At 41.3% G+C, this 16680-nt stretch overlaps 2 protein-coding genes across 3 annotated transcripts; both read left to right on the forward strand.

Annotated features, from left to right (window-relative positions):
• Positions 1-130: 130 nt before the first annotated feature.
• LOC110980386 (enoyl-CoA delta isomerase 1, mitochondrial-like) lies at positions 131-8756 on the forward strand. Of its 2 annotated transcripts, XM_022237015.2 has the most exons (8): positions 131-416; positions 2021-2164; positions 2545-2672; positions 4045-4191; positions 4835-4933; positions 5723-5804; positions 6939-7055; positions 7757-8756. In XM_022237015.2, exons 1-8 carry the CDS (start codon positions 380-382, stop codon positions 7936-7938), a joined length of 936 nt encoding a protein of 311 aa, XP_022092707.2. In that variant the 5' UTR covers positions 131-379; the 3' UTR covers positions 7939-8756. The 2 variants fall into 2 exon arrangements, with proteins under 2 accessions (XP_022092707.2, XP_022092708.2); XM_022237016.2 differs by lacking the exon at positions 131-416 and having other exon boundaries at positions 2024-2164; positions 2540-2672.
• A 512-nt stretch (positions 8757-9268) lies between these two features.
• LOC110980402 (enoyl-CoA delta isomerase 1, mitochondrial-like) lies at positions 9269-16331 on the forward strand. Its single transcript, XM_022237039.2, has 8 exons — positions 9269-9534; positions 10558-10626; positions 11402-11529; positions 12013-12159; positions 13240-13338; positions 13865-13946; positions 14261-14377; positions 15180-16331. The coding sequence occupies exons 1-8, from the start codon at positions 9522-9524 to the stop codon at positions 15356-15358; spliced, it is 834 nt and encodes a 277-aa protein (XP_022092731.2). The 5' UTR covers positions 9269-9521; the 3' UTR covers positions 15359-16331.
• The last annotated feature ends 349 nt before the right edge of the window (positions 16332-16680 follow it).

Genomic DNA, 16680 nt, shown 5'->3' on the forward strand with positions numbered 1-16680 from the left:
TGCCAAATACCAGGACTTGCATTTCAATAAATGTATAATGTAGCACGTGTTGGCTTGGCTACCGTAGATTCAAACAGCGCCAGCTATAGCTGGCCAGGCGCTAGCGAGAGTATCCAAACATAATTTTACTGAGTGTTACATTACACATGCTGTCAGGCCGACAGTCACAACTATCACTGGCAAAAGGGCATTGTTGTGCCAATGAAAGACCGTGCGTTTTAAAAAATTAAATTTATTTCCCAAAACTGTTAACTGCTGCAGACAGATTTTCTGGCAATCTTTCAATGCCAATTTTTGGTTTTGGAGGATCTGGTGAGTTGGGTAACGTGAGTCATGAGATCGAGAGCAGTCCTCTGAACTGGAACACTATAAAACTGTCATGGATGCTTTGCGTGCAGTAGGAAAAAAAGCTGGAGGTAGGTAAGGCTCCGGCCATGTTGGGCTTCGAACCCAATAAGGCTGCACACAACTGGAGAATATGTTTTTCGGGGCGCTCTACATGTTGCTGTGATGCAATTTCAGGCATCCTCTTTTTCTTCTTCCTTCGTCTTTTTCTGTTAATGTTTATTTTGTGCAAAAAGGGAGTTGTGTGCCCCCCAACCCCCCTGGATCTGCCCCTGGTAGTGGTGGGACCTGGTGACTCGACTACACGCAAAAGTGGAAATCTTTCGCTTTTTTGTGCACACCGTGTTAATTATCTAATTCCATTTATAAAAACTCAAAAAGGAAAATCTTCGATTCATCAATTCCTTTAGTATTTTGTTTTGCCTAAAACATGGAGGGGACATTTGACATTGTGTCCCCCCGTACCAAATTCATGCGGGGGACATGTCCCCCCACCCCCCAGGATTTCCGCCCATGACTACACGGTCACAGACTTTAGTCTGGTGGTACATTTATGTAATTCAGTGAAAGTTAGACTAGGAATGCTCTGGTTAATTCTATCTGGGCAAGGAAAAATCTATCTTGAGTACTCCAGCCGTATTGCTCATGACATCTGGAAATTTATGATTCAGGGTTGGAGGTCCATGTACTCCAGCCACAACGCTTGTGATACAGTACAAACCACTTTGTCTAGCCCCCCCCCAAATAAATGTGATGTAGGACGATGGACGTCGACGTCGATCCGCTTATTGGCCAGAGTTTCAAGTTCAAGAAGCTTTTTTTTTCTGGTAAAAATATGTTCAAATCTGATAGGCTCTCGCTTTTCCCAAGATTGGCTACTATTGTGTGCCAAATACTTGAAAATGCACTCTACTTGTGTACGGGGTTTTTTACTCCCAAAGTGAAAGAGCAGTAGCCAACATTAAAAGGTGACATCACTTGCAAGGATCTAATGCCTTACCCCTCCAAAAAAAATTGCTTCCAGAACCGTGTTTGTCGTAACATTTAGAAATTTGCGATTAAGAGGTGGAGTTACTCAAGTCACTACATGTATTAAACCGAAGTGAGTGCATGTTAGATTTAGAAATTTTTAAAGTTGAAAATTCTGTACGTCACAACATGAGAGTCTGTGGTCACAGTTAAAAGACACTGAATCTTTACGATTTTGAAACACAGGACAGTTTTTGGCCCAGAAAATATAGCAGTTTTTGAGCGCTCAGGCACCCCCTCCACTCCCAAAGGTCAAATCATCTGTAAACAAAATGCAAATGTGGCCTACTCCTAGTGTGAAAAGGTTATATCATGCATTATTGTGACACCATTGTCTTGATTTTTTTGGGCCATAATGTAATTGTGTTCAAATAAAAAATGAATGAGAAATTTATTGATGTGCTACATGTGACATTTTTAACAAACAATATTCCTTTGTTTCTTTTATCATTTGTTTAAAAATTTTAGCTGCTCAATCTAATATTTCATAGACATGAAAATGAAGTAAATTTAATCCTTGTTTAGCAAATTATCAAGTTATTAACATTATTCCCATGTTCACAAAGCGCTTTCTAAATAGTTCAATCTTGCTTCTTTTCTTCCTTTTTTAAAACTGAATTCCTGCATATTCCTTCCTTCCACCCAGCACACCTGCTATTACGATCGCTGGGAGCCTCAACGCTTTGTAGGAGTAAGGCTGGTGCCGCGCCTCTCTTGCTATCACAGCAGAGACGTCATTATGCCGATCCTGGAAAGTATATCCAGGTTGAAAGAGACATTGTCTGTGAAGGTACAATGAATGGAAGAAGAGGGAGAAAAAAAATCCTAGTTGCTTTGGCCATGGTTCAGTGATGTAACTGCAGTGAAACTGCACAGGAGTAGCTGCCCGCATAGGCCTTTTTTTTTTTTTTTTCACGGGTATTGAAAGAATATAGCTTGTGTATGATGGTGCAGGATTCGGGGGGGGGGTGCTACACAGGTGTCTACCTCCCCACCCAGTGCAATATTAACATTATCACAATCATTACCATTCGGGAGAGAATTTATGTTAGCTGTTAAAAGTCCTGAAAAATCACAGTATTTTGGGGGGGTCGTCATTGTTACGGCCGTGCATGTTTCTGTTTTTCTCCATTTCCCAACATCTTACCCCCTGTGGTTGGCTCAGTACAGATATTGCCATGGTGAAGATGAACAAGAAACCAGTGAACAGCATGTGTGGAGACTTCATGAGAGAGTTGAGCGTCACACTGGAGAAACTGCGAAATAACGAGACCTACCGAGGTGCCATTCTTACATCTGTAAGTCCCCCCCCCCAAAAAAAAGAAAACACCTCACTCCAGGAGGCATCTTGGATCTCAGCATTACAGTGACAAATTTTGTCATCTTCCAAATTTGGCTCAGTCAGACACAGCATTGTGGAATTATGGCCGTGAGATTTCACCTTAGCATAGTGCAGATCAGCATTTTCCTGTGAATACTGCTTAGTCGCTGGAAAGCTTATTTAGAGGTTTGGTCTTTAATAAACAAAATATTTACCCCAAAATGATAATTGGAGTCTGCATCTTCTTCGGCTACGTCTTGACTCGCTGAACGTCTTGTTGATGTATTTACAGTAAATAATTATTATACTGGTTAACAAAATGTGTCCACCCACGGGAATAGTCACCGTAAGGAGCAAACACTACCAAGTCAGATCCTCTCTCCGTATCCAGACACTAGTTGAACTAAAAATGCCTGCTAAAATACAGACTGGGGCACAAAAACTGTCTTCTGGCTCTGCGCTGCGAAGGAGTGGTGTGATTCTGTTTTGTTTAAATAGCGCTTTCAGCTACTCGGGCTATTTACACCAATATCTATACGTTTATTAGTAACCTTTATTAGCTTCACATTACGGAGTTAGGAAGAAGGTCCAGTTTTAGAGGTTGGAGGAAACCGGAGTACCCGGAGAAAACCTGCGAGAGAGAGAGTATGGACTGGAAACCAAATGCACTTAAAGCCCGGGCCAAGCCGGGACTCGAACCCGGGCCTCAATGGTGCAAAGCGAGGAAAGAGCTGCTAGGCTAACCCGCTCCCCCTGGTGTGATGCTGCCTGCACTCATGGTTTTTATGCTGCCCAGTCCATTGAATTTGATGGCAGGGCAAATTAAAGCTCGTTACTCGTTGACTTGAATGTCTACCACATGCCAACAGTATTCTGTTAAGCTGACTTGCCAAGATGGCAACGTGTGTCAGTATACTTTCAAAATACAGCCAAATGTTCAAGACGCTCGATGGTAAAATACAGTACCACCTTCATACATCATATTGATCACTGCAACCACATATTTATATCACTCCAAGGTCCCCCCTCCAGGGGACAAAAAAATTGTGACAACAGTTCATACACAGTGGTCAAGTTTATTGTAACACACCGTCTGCCTCCCTAGGTTTCCCAGACCTTTTTGTGTGCCTACTAAACTAATGCGGGGAGAACTGTGTACATGCATGTTGGCCATGGGAGGCTTAGAGGGAAAGGTTGGCACCTTAACCAGTCAGCTGTCCTTAGGAATATAGATAGCTGGATGATGTGAACTCCGCCCCCTGTGTGCTGTGGTAAAGAATCAGCCGAAGCATATCCTTAACTGTGGGTCAAGCAACCAACCTTCTTTTTTTTGTTCTTGCCTCTTTTAGGCTAAGCCTGGTATTTTCTCGGCAGGCCTTGACATCAATGAGATGTACCAGAGGTCAACTGACCACATCAGCGTGTTCTGGAGAACGATTCACGAATTCTGGCTCGGGCTGTATGGAACGGATCTGGCAATGGTTGCCGCCATTAATGTAAGTTTCTTCGTTGGATCTTGTGATATGTTTGAAAAGAGTATATGCTTTGTAGAACTTGTGAAAACAAATGAGGGAAAACCTACCTAGTCCTCATTCTAGGGGATTTGATCACACCGGGGACAAAAGCTCTCCACCACCGCAGCGATGAGCCACACAGCACCACTGCACGCTAATCTGGCCCCTATTGAAAAGAGGTCAGCAGTGCACTGAGCCAGGTTCATGAACGAAAGAAAGTTACCTAACACCGCACAATCTGGGCTCTTTTTACAAGGCTGCAGGCCTGGCTGAAATACTCGGACGTCATTGGAGGTCACCTGTCAACTTAGAGTAGTGCCTAAAGATTACTTTGTGTGGCTATAAACGACTGTTAAATGGAATGAATTTTTGAAGAATTTTGAAAACGGAAAAAATGATAATTATGCCAGCCCAGCATCATCAACATTGAATAATGCCCCGGCATGAAGTGGTTAATATGTCCATTACTCTCGGGGTACTTGAATTGGAAATCAGGCCTTCTAGATATGGATCCCAAAATAACCTCTAGTCACTCGGCACTAATTAAGTGGTACACCAGCTGAAAATGGAATGGCATATTTACAGTGGTGTTTATACTGCATGGTGGTATCACTCTTTTTTTCAGGGCCATGCCCCTGCCGGTGGGTGTCTGATGGCACTGAGCTGTGATTACAGGATCATGTCACAGGGTGACTACATCATAGGACTCAATGAAACGCAATTGGTGAGGACTTTTTTGGGTCTGTGATAAGCAGCATTCGAAAAGTGATGTGAGATTGTGCATTTGAACGATTTAAACCTGTCAAAAACTGGGAAACAGCAGTCATTAGATCAAAAGGGAAAGAGGGAGGTCTTACAGCAGTGAAGGTCGTTAGGAAGTTTCCTTTTTATCTCAGGCTGTAAGCGTACGCATGGCCATCCAGATAGAACGGAGCTCACGATATCACTACACCAAGTACCCTGCATATGAAGTAATTACTGAGGATTGATGGATCCCAGAAACTGGTGAAGATTTCTACTTCTCTGCCAATTTCTGCTCCCTTCCAGTTGAAAATAATTGGTCTAGAGTGACGTGTCACATTTCATTCTCAGATGAGTCAATGCGTGAGCTTGACCTTGACTTTGCCTCGTTTACATTTGTCCAAGTCACTGTGGCCTTTTCTCAGTTGCAGCCCAACTGTAACTTTGGCTAAACTTGCGGTTCGTCTCTGCCAACAGGTTCATCATATCGTATGCTCCACAATCAGTTTCAAGTACATGTTTTTTTGCTGTTTGTTCTGCACGAGCATTCTCCAAACCATGGCTTTGTCATATGCTGTCGCGTTAGGGGACTGAATTCATGCAAACTAAAATCTGAAATCAATGAGGGAATGAAGATGAGATTCGGAAAACCACGGAGTGCCTTCTTACAATTGGTAAAGTGAAATGTTTAACCACTCTCTGCCCCATCTTCAAGATCACTGAATCTTTATCAAAAATGCCTCTGTGTTTCGGTGTCATTTTTCCCCTGCAGGGCATCTTACCACCGTTCTGGTTACAAGAGTTGATGGCCCGAGCCTGTGGAGATAGAGAGGCAGAGATGGGATTGCAACTGGGTAATTTTTAAATATTTGTTGGGGGGGGTTTGAAAATACCATTTTCAAGGAAGTGGCTCAACTAAAACTTCCCCCAAACTGAGAGTGATTTGTTGGTCCTCTGGAAACACCAACAAACTATGGACAGTTTTGACGGCTTCCATGTGGCATTGTTATGTGATTTCCACTACTGCAGAACAGTGGCTAGAAAGCCAGTGTGTGATTCCGTTACGGAGTAATGATGCACGTCTCTTAAATTATCATACCTGCCCATATGTTCATGGCCAAAACTTAGAATTCCCCCCCCCATCACTTCATCGCTTGTCGCCATGAAATTGTTTTCATCCATATGTTGACTAACTGTGATCTTATTGTTATTTTCCTGGTGCTGTATTCACCAAAGCATTTCATGGTTACCAAAGTCGATGTGCAAGTCAATAATAAAGCATTTTCCAGGGATAAAATGTCAGGAGCATGCTGTTAGGGTTGAGTCAATTTAAATAATTCACAATTCAAATATTCAACTTTTAATTCGATCGAATATCCAAATACTTGGTCGGACTGACTGGCTGATTGTTGAACGAACCATTTACTGAATCAGTTGCAATAACGCACCTAAATGTACATTATAATCACTACAACAGCTTCTCACGTCTTGGAGTATCTCCAGCCAAAACTCCATTAAAACAAAAGAAATTTCTCCCTTTTCTTGAATTTAAATATTCAAATTTGAAAAGTGATATGCAAATGTTCCACAATCGATAATAGTTGGACGTTCAGCACAGCCCAACATGCTGTATTGTGATTTACTCTTTTCTGCATTTTTTTTGGCAAGAGGTTTGAAATTGATGGACCATGGGAGAGGGGATTCTGCTGTAGAGCGGTGTTCCATTTGATGGGTCTTTTCTGCTTACTGAAACGAAAGCATGTCTGTTACTTGCAACTGGTCTTGTGACTAGTCTTGTGAGTGGTTTTGACTACAGCACATGCAGAGCTAGTAATGATGATAGACTGATGTTAATGATGCTGAAATTTTTACCACAAAATACTTTTATCCTTTCAAATGTTGACTGAAATGAATTAGGTATGGCTGTATTACAGCCTTACTAATCCCCTAAACAGACTTTCAACAATTCCCGATCTTGGTTTTGCCAGGCACACTGTACACCCCAGAGGAAGCATTGAAGATTGGCCTAGTGGATGAGGTTGTACCGTTGGACAGTGTTGTCGACAGGGCTCGGGAGCAAGTTATCAAATGGCTGAAAATACCAGGTATAAAGTCCAAATAACCACACATCGACAAACAGCATACAGCATCAGACCAACCACAAGGCATACAAGAAAAATGGAAATGCGTTCATTATTTTCCCGTTATTAAAGCAAATTGTGCATCCAGTTTGGGGTCTGGAGGAAAATGGGAAATTATTTCCTAAAACGACTGCCCAGATTTTTTCATCCATTGGGAAATTCTTATCTCCTGCAAGGTGATAGTTTTTAAAATACTGGTAGTTTCAACAAAAAAAATCAATTGGCAACTTATCCCTTGCCTAAGCCCCCACTGGATATGCCACAGTGTTTGGCCTCTGTAATTTTCAGATAACCACATTCCAGCTTAGTTAACAGACTGATTTCTCCAGTTTACTTTCTGAACGAAAGATTGATGGCAGCTTGATTTCAGTTTTCAAACACCGATATGCTTTGTTATGTGGACCTTCTATCCTCTGTCCCGTTTGTTTTCTGTTTCCCTGGTTTGTGGTTGTCCGTTTTCCTAGGGCTCTAGACACAGAACTCTAAAAAAAAAAAAGCAGAGTTCTTGTAGTCAAACTGTCAGTCTTTCAGCCTGTTTGTCTTTCAACTATTTCAAAACCGTTTAATCTGATCCTTTGAAAGAATGCAAGACTTGAGCCACAGACCTGAAGCAACATGTGGGTATTTAAAAGTGTGTGATTTGAAGGTTCTCGTTGTTTTTTCAGATTATGCAAGGGTCGTCACCAAGGGTATGCAGAGGGGACCGCTCCTGAAGAAACTCCAGGCATCACAGGAAGAAGAAGTCGCATTCAATGCCGAGTTCATCCACAGGGAGTCCACCCAAGACGTCATTGAGAAGTATCTGATGAGCCTGAAGAAAAAGAAGAAGAAAGTTGACGGGCAGTAGCAGTGACGGCATGGACCTGTTGATGAACGCTTGCTGGGTTGTTGCTGTTGTTAAATCGCTGATGACTTTTCAACTCTCAGATGGCACAAGGACGATATTGATATGAAGTTAACTGTTATCTTCACTACTACCTTGAAGGGTAAGCGCCATGTGTGGCCCAGATTGATGGCGTCCAGCTGCTGACTTCAAGTTGGTGCCTTGGAAACCATCCTAGATGGAAGTGTGGTTTTCAATGTACAAAAATCACCCTGGGCACAAACGGAGGCCAAGGTTGAAAGGACATGCCACCCTCTAGCCCGGTGTTTTCAACAGTTCTGTGCAAATGCCTAGCACCTGGGCCTGCAGTGTGGAGAGATTTTACATTATTGCGAGCAGAAATATACGTAAATCAGTAAAATCGTGAACGGCAATCTCAACATGAGATTGCAGAGTTTATTGAAACCTATATAGTTTATATTAATAGTTTTTAAGGTTATTATAAAAAAAGAAGGCTTGGCTTGGCAATCATGACCAGCTCATTAAAATTTTAATGTACAAAATTAAAATCTGCAGGGACACGATTTTTTCGGTTTTCAAGTTTAAGTTATTATACCAACTACATTTTAAAGTATTGGCTTGAGAAACAACTTTTTGTTGAGAAGGTTGTCAGTGTAAAGGGACAGGGAGTCAAGAAATAAGAATTACATTGACCAATTGAGTGAGATAATTTTTATATTTGAAATACACATGAAATTAATTGTACTCTTGTCCATTTATCAATTGCACTTGAGGGAAAAGGACTTTCTATTCTTTAATAAATGCAAGATTTTAAAACCCGATTAGTTGCATTCAGTATTCCATTTATGTAAGCCTTGTCCTTCAATATCTCTGCGTCCTGTAAAAATATATACACTCTTGTCAGAGGCATATTATTCCGTCCTGTTTGAATATGAAATGATGAACAAATTGAAAGCCCAGTTAAAACCCCTTTTGACCGCGAATTGGGCGTGTTTTCGAAAGGAATGTATGTATGAATACATTTTTCCATGCAGGAGATCTACGAAGTATGATGCGAAATTTCGTTCATAATTATTTGTGGCTGCGAGGAAAGTGCAGTGGGCATGGTGCTGAAGGACAAGTCCTGCTCTGCATAATTACAGATTCCCACTGCGGAATCACAGAGGACTGCACACATGCGCACGTGTGGAGGGTTCCAACACCACACCCATTAAATGTGACCTCCACTTAAAACACGTGCCGTGAATGGGCGCTCACGTACAAAAGTCCAGTTGTTGTCGATACGGGTCACTGATTTTGTTTTCAAACCTAAACAGAAGCAAAGTAAATCATGCTTGGCATACCAAGCAAAACACGACATTCCCGTGTACCGACTCGGAGTAGGCCTACGACAGTGCTCTATTTATTACTAGCTAGACGTGGGATGATTTCTATGCACACGTAGTGAGTAATTTATATAGAAAAGTCATGCACACTCTTCCTTGCTAGTGAAGAATACATTCATTTGTTTTCGACTTCGTTGACTATCTTTTTGAGTGTCGTAAAACAGCTTAGGCCTAATCTTTTGGAACACGTCGACAACAATCATGGAAAGTACAAGTGAGTAGGATTTTTCACTGATGTTTTAGGAATGCTGTTGCTGTAGTGAACAAACTCAGTCACGTTCATAATTGTGCGTCAAGGAGATTGTATGGTGATTGTTTTGCGTCGGGTTCTCATTCGCTTGTTTGTAAGCAACATTTAGTTGGGCCTGTAAACTCTGCCGTGCATACACTCCGCGATGATTTGCCTGCATGTACAGTAGGTCCTATGCAAGGTGCTAGACGCGGCCATTTGAAAAATGGGGAGGGGGGTACAATTTATCGGGCCGGTATATGGGCATGGGCGTCGCCAAGGACTTTTTCTAAGCATCCACATTCTAAGGAAGGGGGGCAAGGCACTTTTGCCCATTGGGTGGGGAATTTATGAGAATAGATAATAATTTATGATAAATCCATTAAAGGGCGGAGGGGCGATATTTTTTAAGCAAATCTGCGACTTTCATCCCATTTCTGTTTACTCTTTTTTTCCCCAACTGTTTTTAATGTTCCCCATTTTTTTCGGGGGGGGGCAGGGCTCCCTCTTGCCCTCCCCTCCCGACGCCTATGTACATGTATATGAGCCATTGACTGCTCGTGTGAAGGGAAGCAGCGCCACCCCAACTAATGGATCAATCGCATCTCTCCATTTCTGTGTAAATAAAAATATGTTCGTACGAGATCGCAGCTTTTGCAGAATGAGCCAGTTCGGTATTCCAACAGCGCATGCCTGGTACGAGGCTTTACGCGCGACAGTCTGTCCTATCCATAGCTATTGGAAGAATTTTGAAAGGTACGAGTAGCGATATTCATCGCTTCGTCAGTTTTTTTCCGTTTGATGTTTTTTATTCTTTCGATATCTATGGTCCTATTAATGCAGCCATACGCTGACTCGTGCGCTTTGTTTCCCGAAAGACTATGGCTTTTTCAAATACCGAACTGGGCTCATTTCCTTGTGAGACAAGTGCACTTTTATGCGGGACATGAAGTTAGTATTACGATCGTTAACAAGTGTTTTCGTCAAATTCCTTCTGAAAACTCTAAGGCCGACTGAGTGGAATTTCAAACGGAACACAAAGGCACGTCACTGTTGAAAAGGACAAAGTTCTGAAAGGTAGGTACAGTAGCGATAATCCTTCGCTTTGTCAGTTTTTTTCTGTACTAGGTTGTTTTGTTTTGTTTTGCTTATTTGTTGGGTTTTTATTTCGGCTTGTTGGTTGTTTTGGATTTGATTTTTGTGGGAACGGATTTTTAGTGCGATATTTTGTTTGATATCGCAAAGTACCCACTGTACTATGTATTGGTCTCTTAGTATAATCTTTGAAATCAAAGATAAACATTTACCAAATTATTTACTTTTCAAAAATCATTACACCCAGCCACATACCTAACACACATGAAAAGTTACTGGCTGGCTTTCATTTTTTTTTCTTTCCAAAGTTGCAGAAATGTCGGGACTTTATTTGTATTGCAAGTACTTAAATCACAACGTACGTTGACAGTTTCTTGACCTTCCAAAATGTTTTGAATGCGACTATCGGATTTTGGAAACATCCCAGAATGTCTCAGAATTTGTAACCAAATGCCTTTTGGTTTAAATTACAGTTTTTCTCTATTCCATCATAAAATAAATCTGAACTGATCACTTGCTGTCTTTTTGTATTGCGTTATGTTGTGTTACGTTCTCAGTGTTACATTGCGTTTATCTTTTTCATTCCGTCTTGGTCATTCCGTCTTGAAGAATGTGCGCCTCGCTCGTAGCGAAAACGCCAGAGTACGGAAAAGGGAAATGCATGAAAGGTTGACCATGCATAAGTTTTCTGGCCGCTGTAGAATTAATTATGGCAACCTTTTTGACCCTTATCGACTTTCAACCCTTTTCTCTTCAGATGTGGCAGTTATTAGCCTTAATCGCAGCCCGTCAAACCTCCTCAACCGAAAGCTTCTCCGCGAGTTAATCGCGATCATAGATGACATCGAAGCAAATAAAAGTTATAGAGGCGCCATTCTGACATCAGTGAGTTCTGTAGTCTTTTTTCAAGATTGTGCTTCGATTTTGATGGCAGCATCCAAGAAAATGCTGTCGTCTGAAGCCATTGCAAATTATCGGAACCTTGTGTGACGATTCGACATTTCCATCTTACTTCCATTTTACTTCCATTTTATACATTCACAATATTTTGAATCAAGATTAAGTGGGTAGCCGCATTTAAGAAGGATTAAGTGTATTTTTCCGCATTTTTTCAGAACGATGATTTATATTTTTGGGCCTGCAGCCTTATCAACATCTTCTCCGACGAGAAGAGTAGCTTCCAACTCACTTCTTATCCAGGGTTTTCCGAGCTGTTTTATTGCCTAATCTGCATGGATTTGCCAACCAAATAGAGTCCCATCAGTGAAATGAACATTTTCATGAAACAATTTTCCTACTTAATTCTATTACTAATCGGCTGAAATAATCAATTACAGCTTACTTGTTTCCTTATTAACACCTTTGAAGTCGGTTGCCAGTGTGTTCTCCAGCGGCCTAGATGTGGTTGAACTTCACCAGAAGAGCTTCGATCAGTTCAGGGATTTCTGGAGCTCACTGCAGGATCTCTGGGTCCGGTTATATCTCTCAAGACTCGTCACTATTGCTGCCATCAATGTAAGTTACCCAAGGCGTAAAAAACATCTTGAAGGACTCCAAACTCTGCTGTGGTTGGTCAGACGGTTGTGACAAGTCAAGTCTGGTCACAAATCGGGCCACAACTATTGAAGTACAGGGCAAACATCAGGACACCGACATATTTTAACAGAATAGCTTGTGGCCTGGCTTAAGACTAGATTGGAAGCCTTTGACATGCAAATCTTTCTGCCGTTCCTTTTGGGGTCCTCTGGGGACTAATAAATAAATAACGAAAATGAAGACCTCCCCTGAAACAGGACAAATGGCTGAAACTCAAAACTGTTCACTGTAAGTGCTCATTTAGAAACCTGTCTATACTCCCCGGTTCCAAATTAGCCATTTTAATGGCTCCGTTTGGCCTACATCATGGCTTTTTCATCGGAAGCGTACAGTTTTACAGTGTAACATTGTTAAAAATAATTTAAGCAACGCCGTTTTAAGCAGGGCACATGGAAAACCTCGTTTGACATTTTTGTCTTAAACAAACGTCAATTTTTCTGTTTAACATTATATTAAGTATGTTCCTCGCCCGGGATGTTCAAAATTTAAACAACTAGGGTGACATTTTAAAGAAGTTTTTTCATATGCCCTGCTTGAGTTTGTTTAGATTTATTATTTTAGCAGTATAATATACTTTTTCAAGTTCCTCCAATGCGAAGCCATTTTTTGTCAGTAAACGGCACGAAAATGAGATCAAGTTCGATGTGTAATTCAGGAGTGTGTCTTGTGGGAAGGGAAGCTTTGCCCCGAACACATTGCTCCTTTTTTTAAAGGAATTATAGTGAAAGTCTATGCCTTTGCAACGGTTTACTCACTCCTATACCAACATTCCTTTGGGAGAGGGTTGATTCTTTTACGGATATAAAAGAAACAAAAATTGGACAATTATTTGAAACAACAATCTCTATCTTGTCCTTCCCTTGAACTCACATCCTGGGCAACAGACATGCCAATGAATTATGGATCATCCAGTCATTCAAATTGCTGCCACATGAGGTGAACATGTACGTACAGAAAGTTAACAGTGGCGGTAATGATTGGATTTAATTGAATGAACAGGGCACAGCGGTAGCTGGGGGCTGTCTGCTTGCCATGAGTTGCGACTACCGCATCATGGCCAAGGGACCTTATTCCATCGGTCTGCCGGAGAATGTCATTGTAAGTGCATGTGAACCCGCCACGTCAGCATAATTTTGGTTAATGTCCGACCCAACAAACACAAAATAATGTCTGTTTATCTCATCTAAATCCTCCAAGAAGGTCTTTGCAAATTAGACCTAGTCGTGGACAACATAACATGGATTAACAAAATTGAAGCAAAGGTGAAGAAACTGAAGATAAGACTGGTTTAAACATTTCATAAATTCATTCCTAACATCCCACTTGCAGACTATTCCAAACTTGAAATAGAATTCAACTTCAAAAATGAAAAGATTGTTTCTTTGTTGCTCAAGAATACAGCTACATCCCATCCACATGAAAAGTATTAAAATCTTATATATTTTTTTAGTGTTCCCGTTGTAAGAATTGGAATAAAAGCATATACCTGAGAATGGTATTTGAACGCTCTTGTTTAAAAGGCTGACATATACATTTGTATTCAACAAACATAAATGTATATCAGTTTTAGTCAAGACTGGTAATCACTTTTGGATGAAGTTTAAATTCCGATTGTTTCCTGCAGGGTCTGGTCAATTCAGTGTGGGTGTACGAGATGTTTGCTCGTTTGGTCGGTCACAGACAAGCAGAAATGAGCCTCCAACTTGGTAAGATGAGACTTGGCGACTTTGATAGCATTTGATTGCTAAGCGTCACTTTAAGTTTGGCGAACGTGGGAGTTACCTGCATGCAATAGGCCTAAATGAACGCAAAGACTAATAAGGGCTAATAATTAAGAAGGAAAAAACATGAAAACTGTAAGAAGGGGCCGGTAGCGGATAGAAATAATGACAGGTGAGATTGCACACCCCGTGACGCCAATTATAAATTATAAAGGTAAAGCAATCATATAGTTTCCAAAGTTCACAAGAGGAAACTTTCCAGATAACTTTTAAATCCCGAATCCCTCTGTTATGTACAGGTACTGAATACACATTGAAAGAGGCAGCGGAAATAAAGTTGGTTGATGAAGTCGTTCACCCGAAGAAGCTAATGGAAGCAACTAGAGAGGAGATGTCCAAATGGCTTCGAATACCTGGTAAAGATTTTTTTTCACCGTAAAAATGCTAGCTTTAGTCTTCTTTTGATTTTGCTACCACAGTTTGACCAAGTAAGTGACTACAATCAATAGAGGGAGCTACAGCAAAATAAACCCCAGTGCTCAAACTCAAACCAAAATCGACATTCAGAAAAAAAACTCGAGTCCCAGCTGCGGTGATGGGACATTCGTTGCAGTTCATGGGCACTTTACGTAATCATTCCTCAAAGTGCTGGCTGCAGACATGTATGTTTGCGGAGGGCAAAAATAGTTTGGGATGAAGAAACATTTTCCAAGGCTTTTCAGCCGCGGCTGAGAGGGTGAAGAAGCATTTTACAAGAGGCAAACTGAAGGCCTGGCCACAACCTGAATCCTAACCCATCCATCCAAAAACCCCAAACCGTATCCTCAACCAAACTTTAACTTAAGCCTATGATCCCTCGTTATCCCTTGCTGGCTGGGACCACTCCCACCTGATAATTTAGGCAATTTTTCCACCCAGGGCTAAATTATCCAATAGGCACAGATATGCACATGCCTTAGGCTCACGCAAGGTTCGAGGGCCTCAGAACGTTTTCTCTTTCTCTCTGGACTGCTGATTTTCTGAAAGCTTGAAACAAGAATGCTCATGGTTTATGAGTCTACAGCTTGGCATTAACTCGGAGTGCAAGGCTCCAGCATTAAGAACTTGGGGGCGGAGTAGGGAACATGGATCACTGGTGCCCATGGCCTAGGAAATTTTACCACCCACGACGACCTTAACCCCCCCCCCTTTCCGGATTCCTCCTATCATCTCGTTCAGATGTTTCCCGCGTTAGAACCAAGCAAATGATCCGCGAGCCCGTGGTCATGACGCTTCAGGCTAGCCCAGAGGGCGATACACAGAGCATGTACAGCTACATCAGTCAAGATGTGGTGCAGGAGACGCTGGAGGGCGTGCTCAAGAAATTCAAGATGCTGGACGCGTCGGCTAAAAAGTAAACCGAAACGCTTCCCACAAGATTTTTCTTTTTTTTAGATTTGAGCTGCTCTGTTCAGGGCCAGAATCCCGCATTTTCCCTCCCCCATGAAAGTTTCACTGAAATTTAGTATTTTAAATTTTGAAAAGGCTTGGATCTGTTATTCTCTCTAAACGTTCTGATTTTCAATCAACCTGGTTTGCCATTACAATAGAACAGTGTTTAGCACAGTTGCTCCTTAGGTTTTTCTCGTTTGTTTGTTTTGCTTGCTTGTTTGTTTGTTTGTTTGTTTGTTTGTTTGTTTTGTTGGACCCCAGGCAGAACTGCCTGTATGCAATACACAACATACATCAAATGTAGAAATCAGAATGGTCCTTGTTATATTTTTAGTGTTTGATCCCCACTGTGACCACGTGATTTTCTTCCACCCGATTTTCCAACTTTTTCGGGATAATAAATATTACCTGTTAGTTAACGGGTTCAAGTTTTACTTCGTTTTTTTCCCCCAAAACCGCCCACCTTAGGTGGGATTTAAAATTGAGACATTTAATGTAAATCGATTTTAATAAAAAGATTATTTAGCTTCATAGACATTAGTTTTATATGTACATGTATATAAGTGACTGAAGGTGGAAGTTTAGTTTGTAATATATCTCAAAATGAAAAAACATAGCTTGCATACTTCGAAAATAAATCCAAACAAAAAACGCGCGTTGTTCTGTTCTCATCGTTGAAAAGAAGGCCTGTATCAAGGTAAACTGTCTTCCACTGTTGTTCCGTGACTTGTAAATTAATCTTCTAGAGTCAGTAGGCAAAACAAGTGTACGTAGAATAGGAACACCCCTGGCTTACCCCCGCTTACATTTTTTCTGATATAAAAGACGTGCAATAGATGGAGCGATTAAACTTTCATAAATGCAAAACTGACAGTGACTGATTGTCTTACTCCATGTGACGTGAAAAAAAATAAAAGTTTATTTTCCGAGTTGAGATCATCTTGGGGGTTGTTCCTTGCTTTCCAGCGTGCAAGAAGTTTTGTGTTGTCCTACTGTTAGTGTCTTCAGCCCTGCGCGACATGTTGCCTGTTTTGACAAGGAGTACAAGACGGTATCCCGGCATTTGAATTAAATGACAGATGAGAAATGTTTGGTCCTCGTTCGCAAGAAAAAGTTCCCATGCTTCCGGACTACTCGGCCTTGCCTTTGAGGACTCTTGGGGCCTTCCGTGCATTTGTCCTGTTTGTAGACATGAAATATACATTTAACTAATTTTACTCAGGTACAGGTAATCCACGAGCATGTTTCAGTGCTATATTGTTACAGGCAAAGAGTCCCCGAATTGCCC

Source organism: Acanthaster planci, linkage group LG07 (genome assembly GCF_054643075.1).
Source record: "Acanthaster planci isolate LZ-2023a linkage group LG07, COTS_SCS, whole genome shotgun sequence".
Lineage (NCBI taxonomy): Eukaryota > Metazoa > Echinodermata > Asteroidea > Valvatida > Acanthasteridae > Acanthaster > Acanthaster planci.

Excerpts from the sequence above, each read along its gene's own strand:
- LOC110980386 (XM_022237015.2), top strand. The coding sequence starts at position 380 with ATGGATGCTTTGCGTGCAGTAGGAAAAAAAGCTGGAG. Across the intron at positions 2,165-2,544 it reads AAGAGACATTGTCTGTGAAG|ATATTGCCATGGTGAAGATG; the intron begins GTACAATGAATG and ends GGCTCAGTACAG. Across the intron at positions 4,192-4,834 it reads CAATGGTTGCCGCCATTAAT|GGCCATGCCCCTGCCGGTGG; the intron begins GTAAGTTTCTTC and ends TCTTTTTTTCAG.
- LOC110980402 (XM_022237039.2), top strand. Across the intron at positions 11,530-12,012 it reads GAGGCGCCATTCTGACATCA|TCGGTTGCCAGTGTGTTCTC; the intron begins GTGAGTTCTGTA and ends ACACCTTTGAAG. Across the intron at positions 12,160-13,239 it reads TCACTATTGCTGCCATCAAT|GGCACAGCGGTAGCTGGGGG; the intron begins GTAAGTTACCCA and ends TTGAATGAACAG.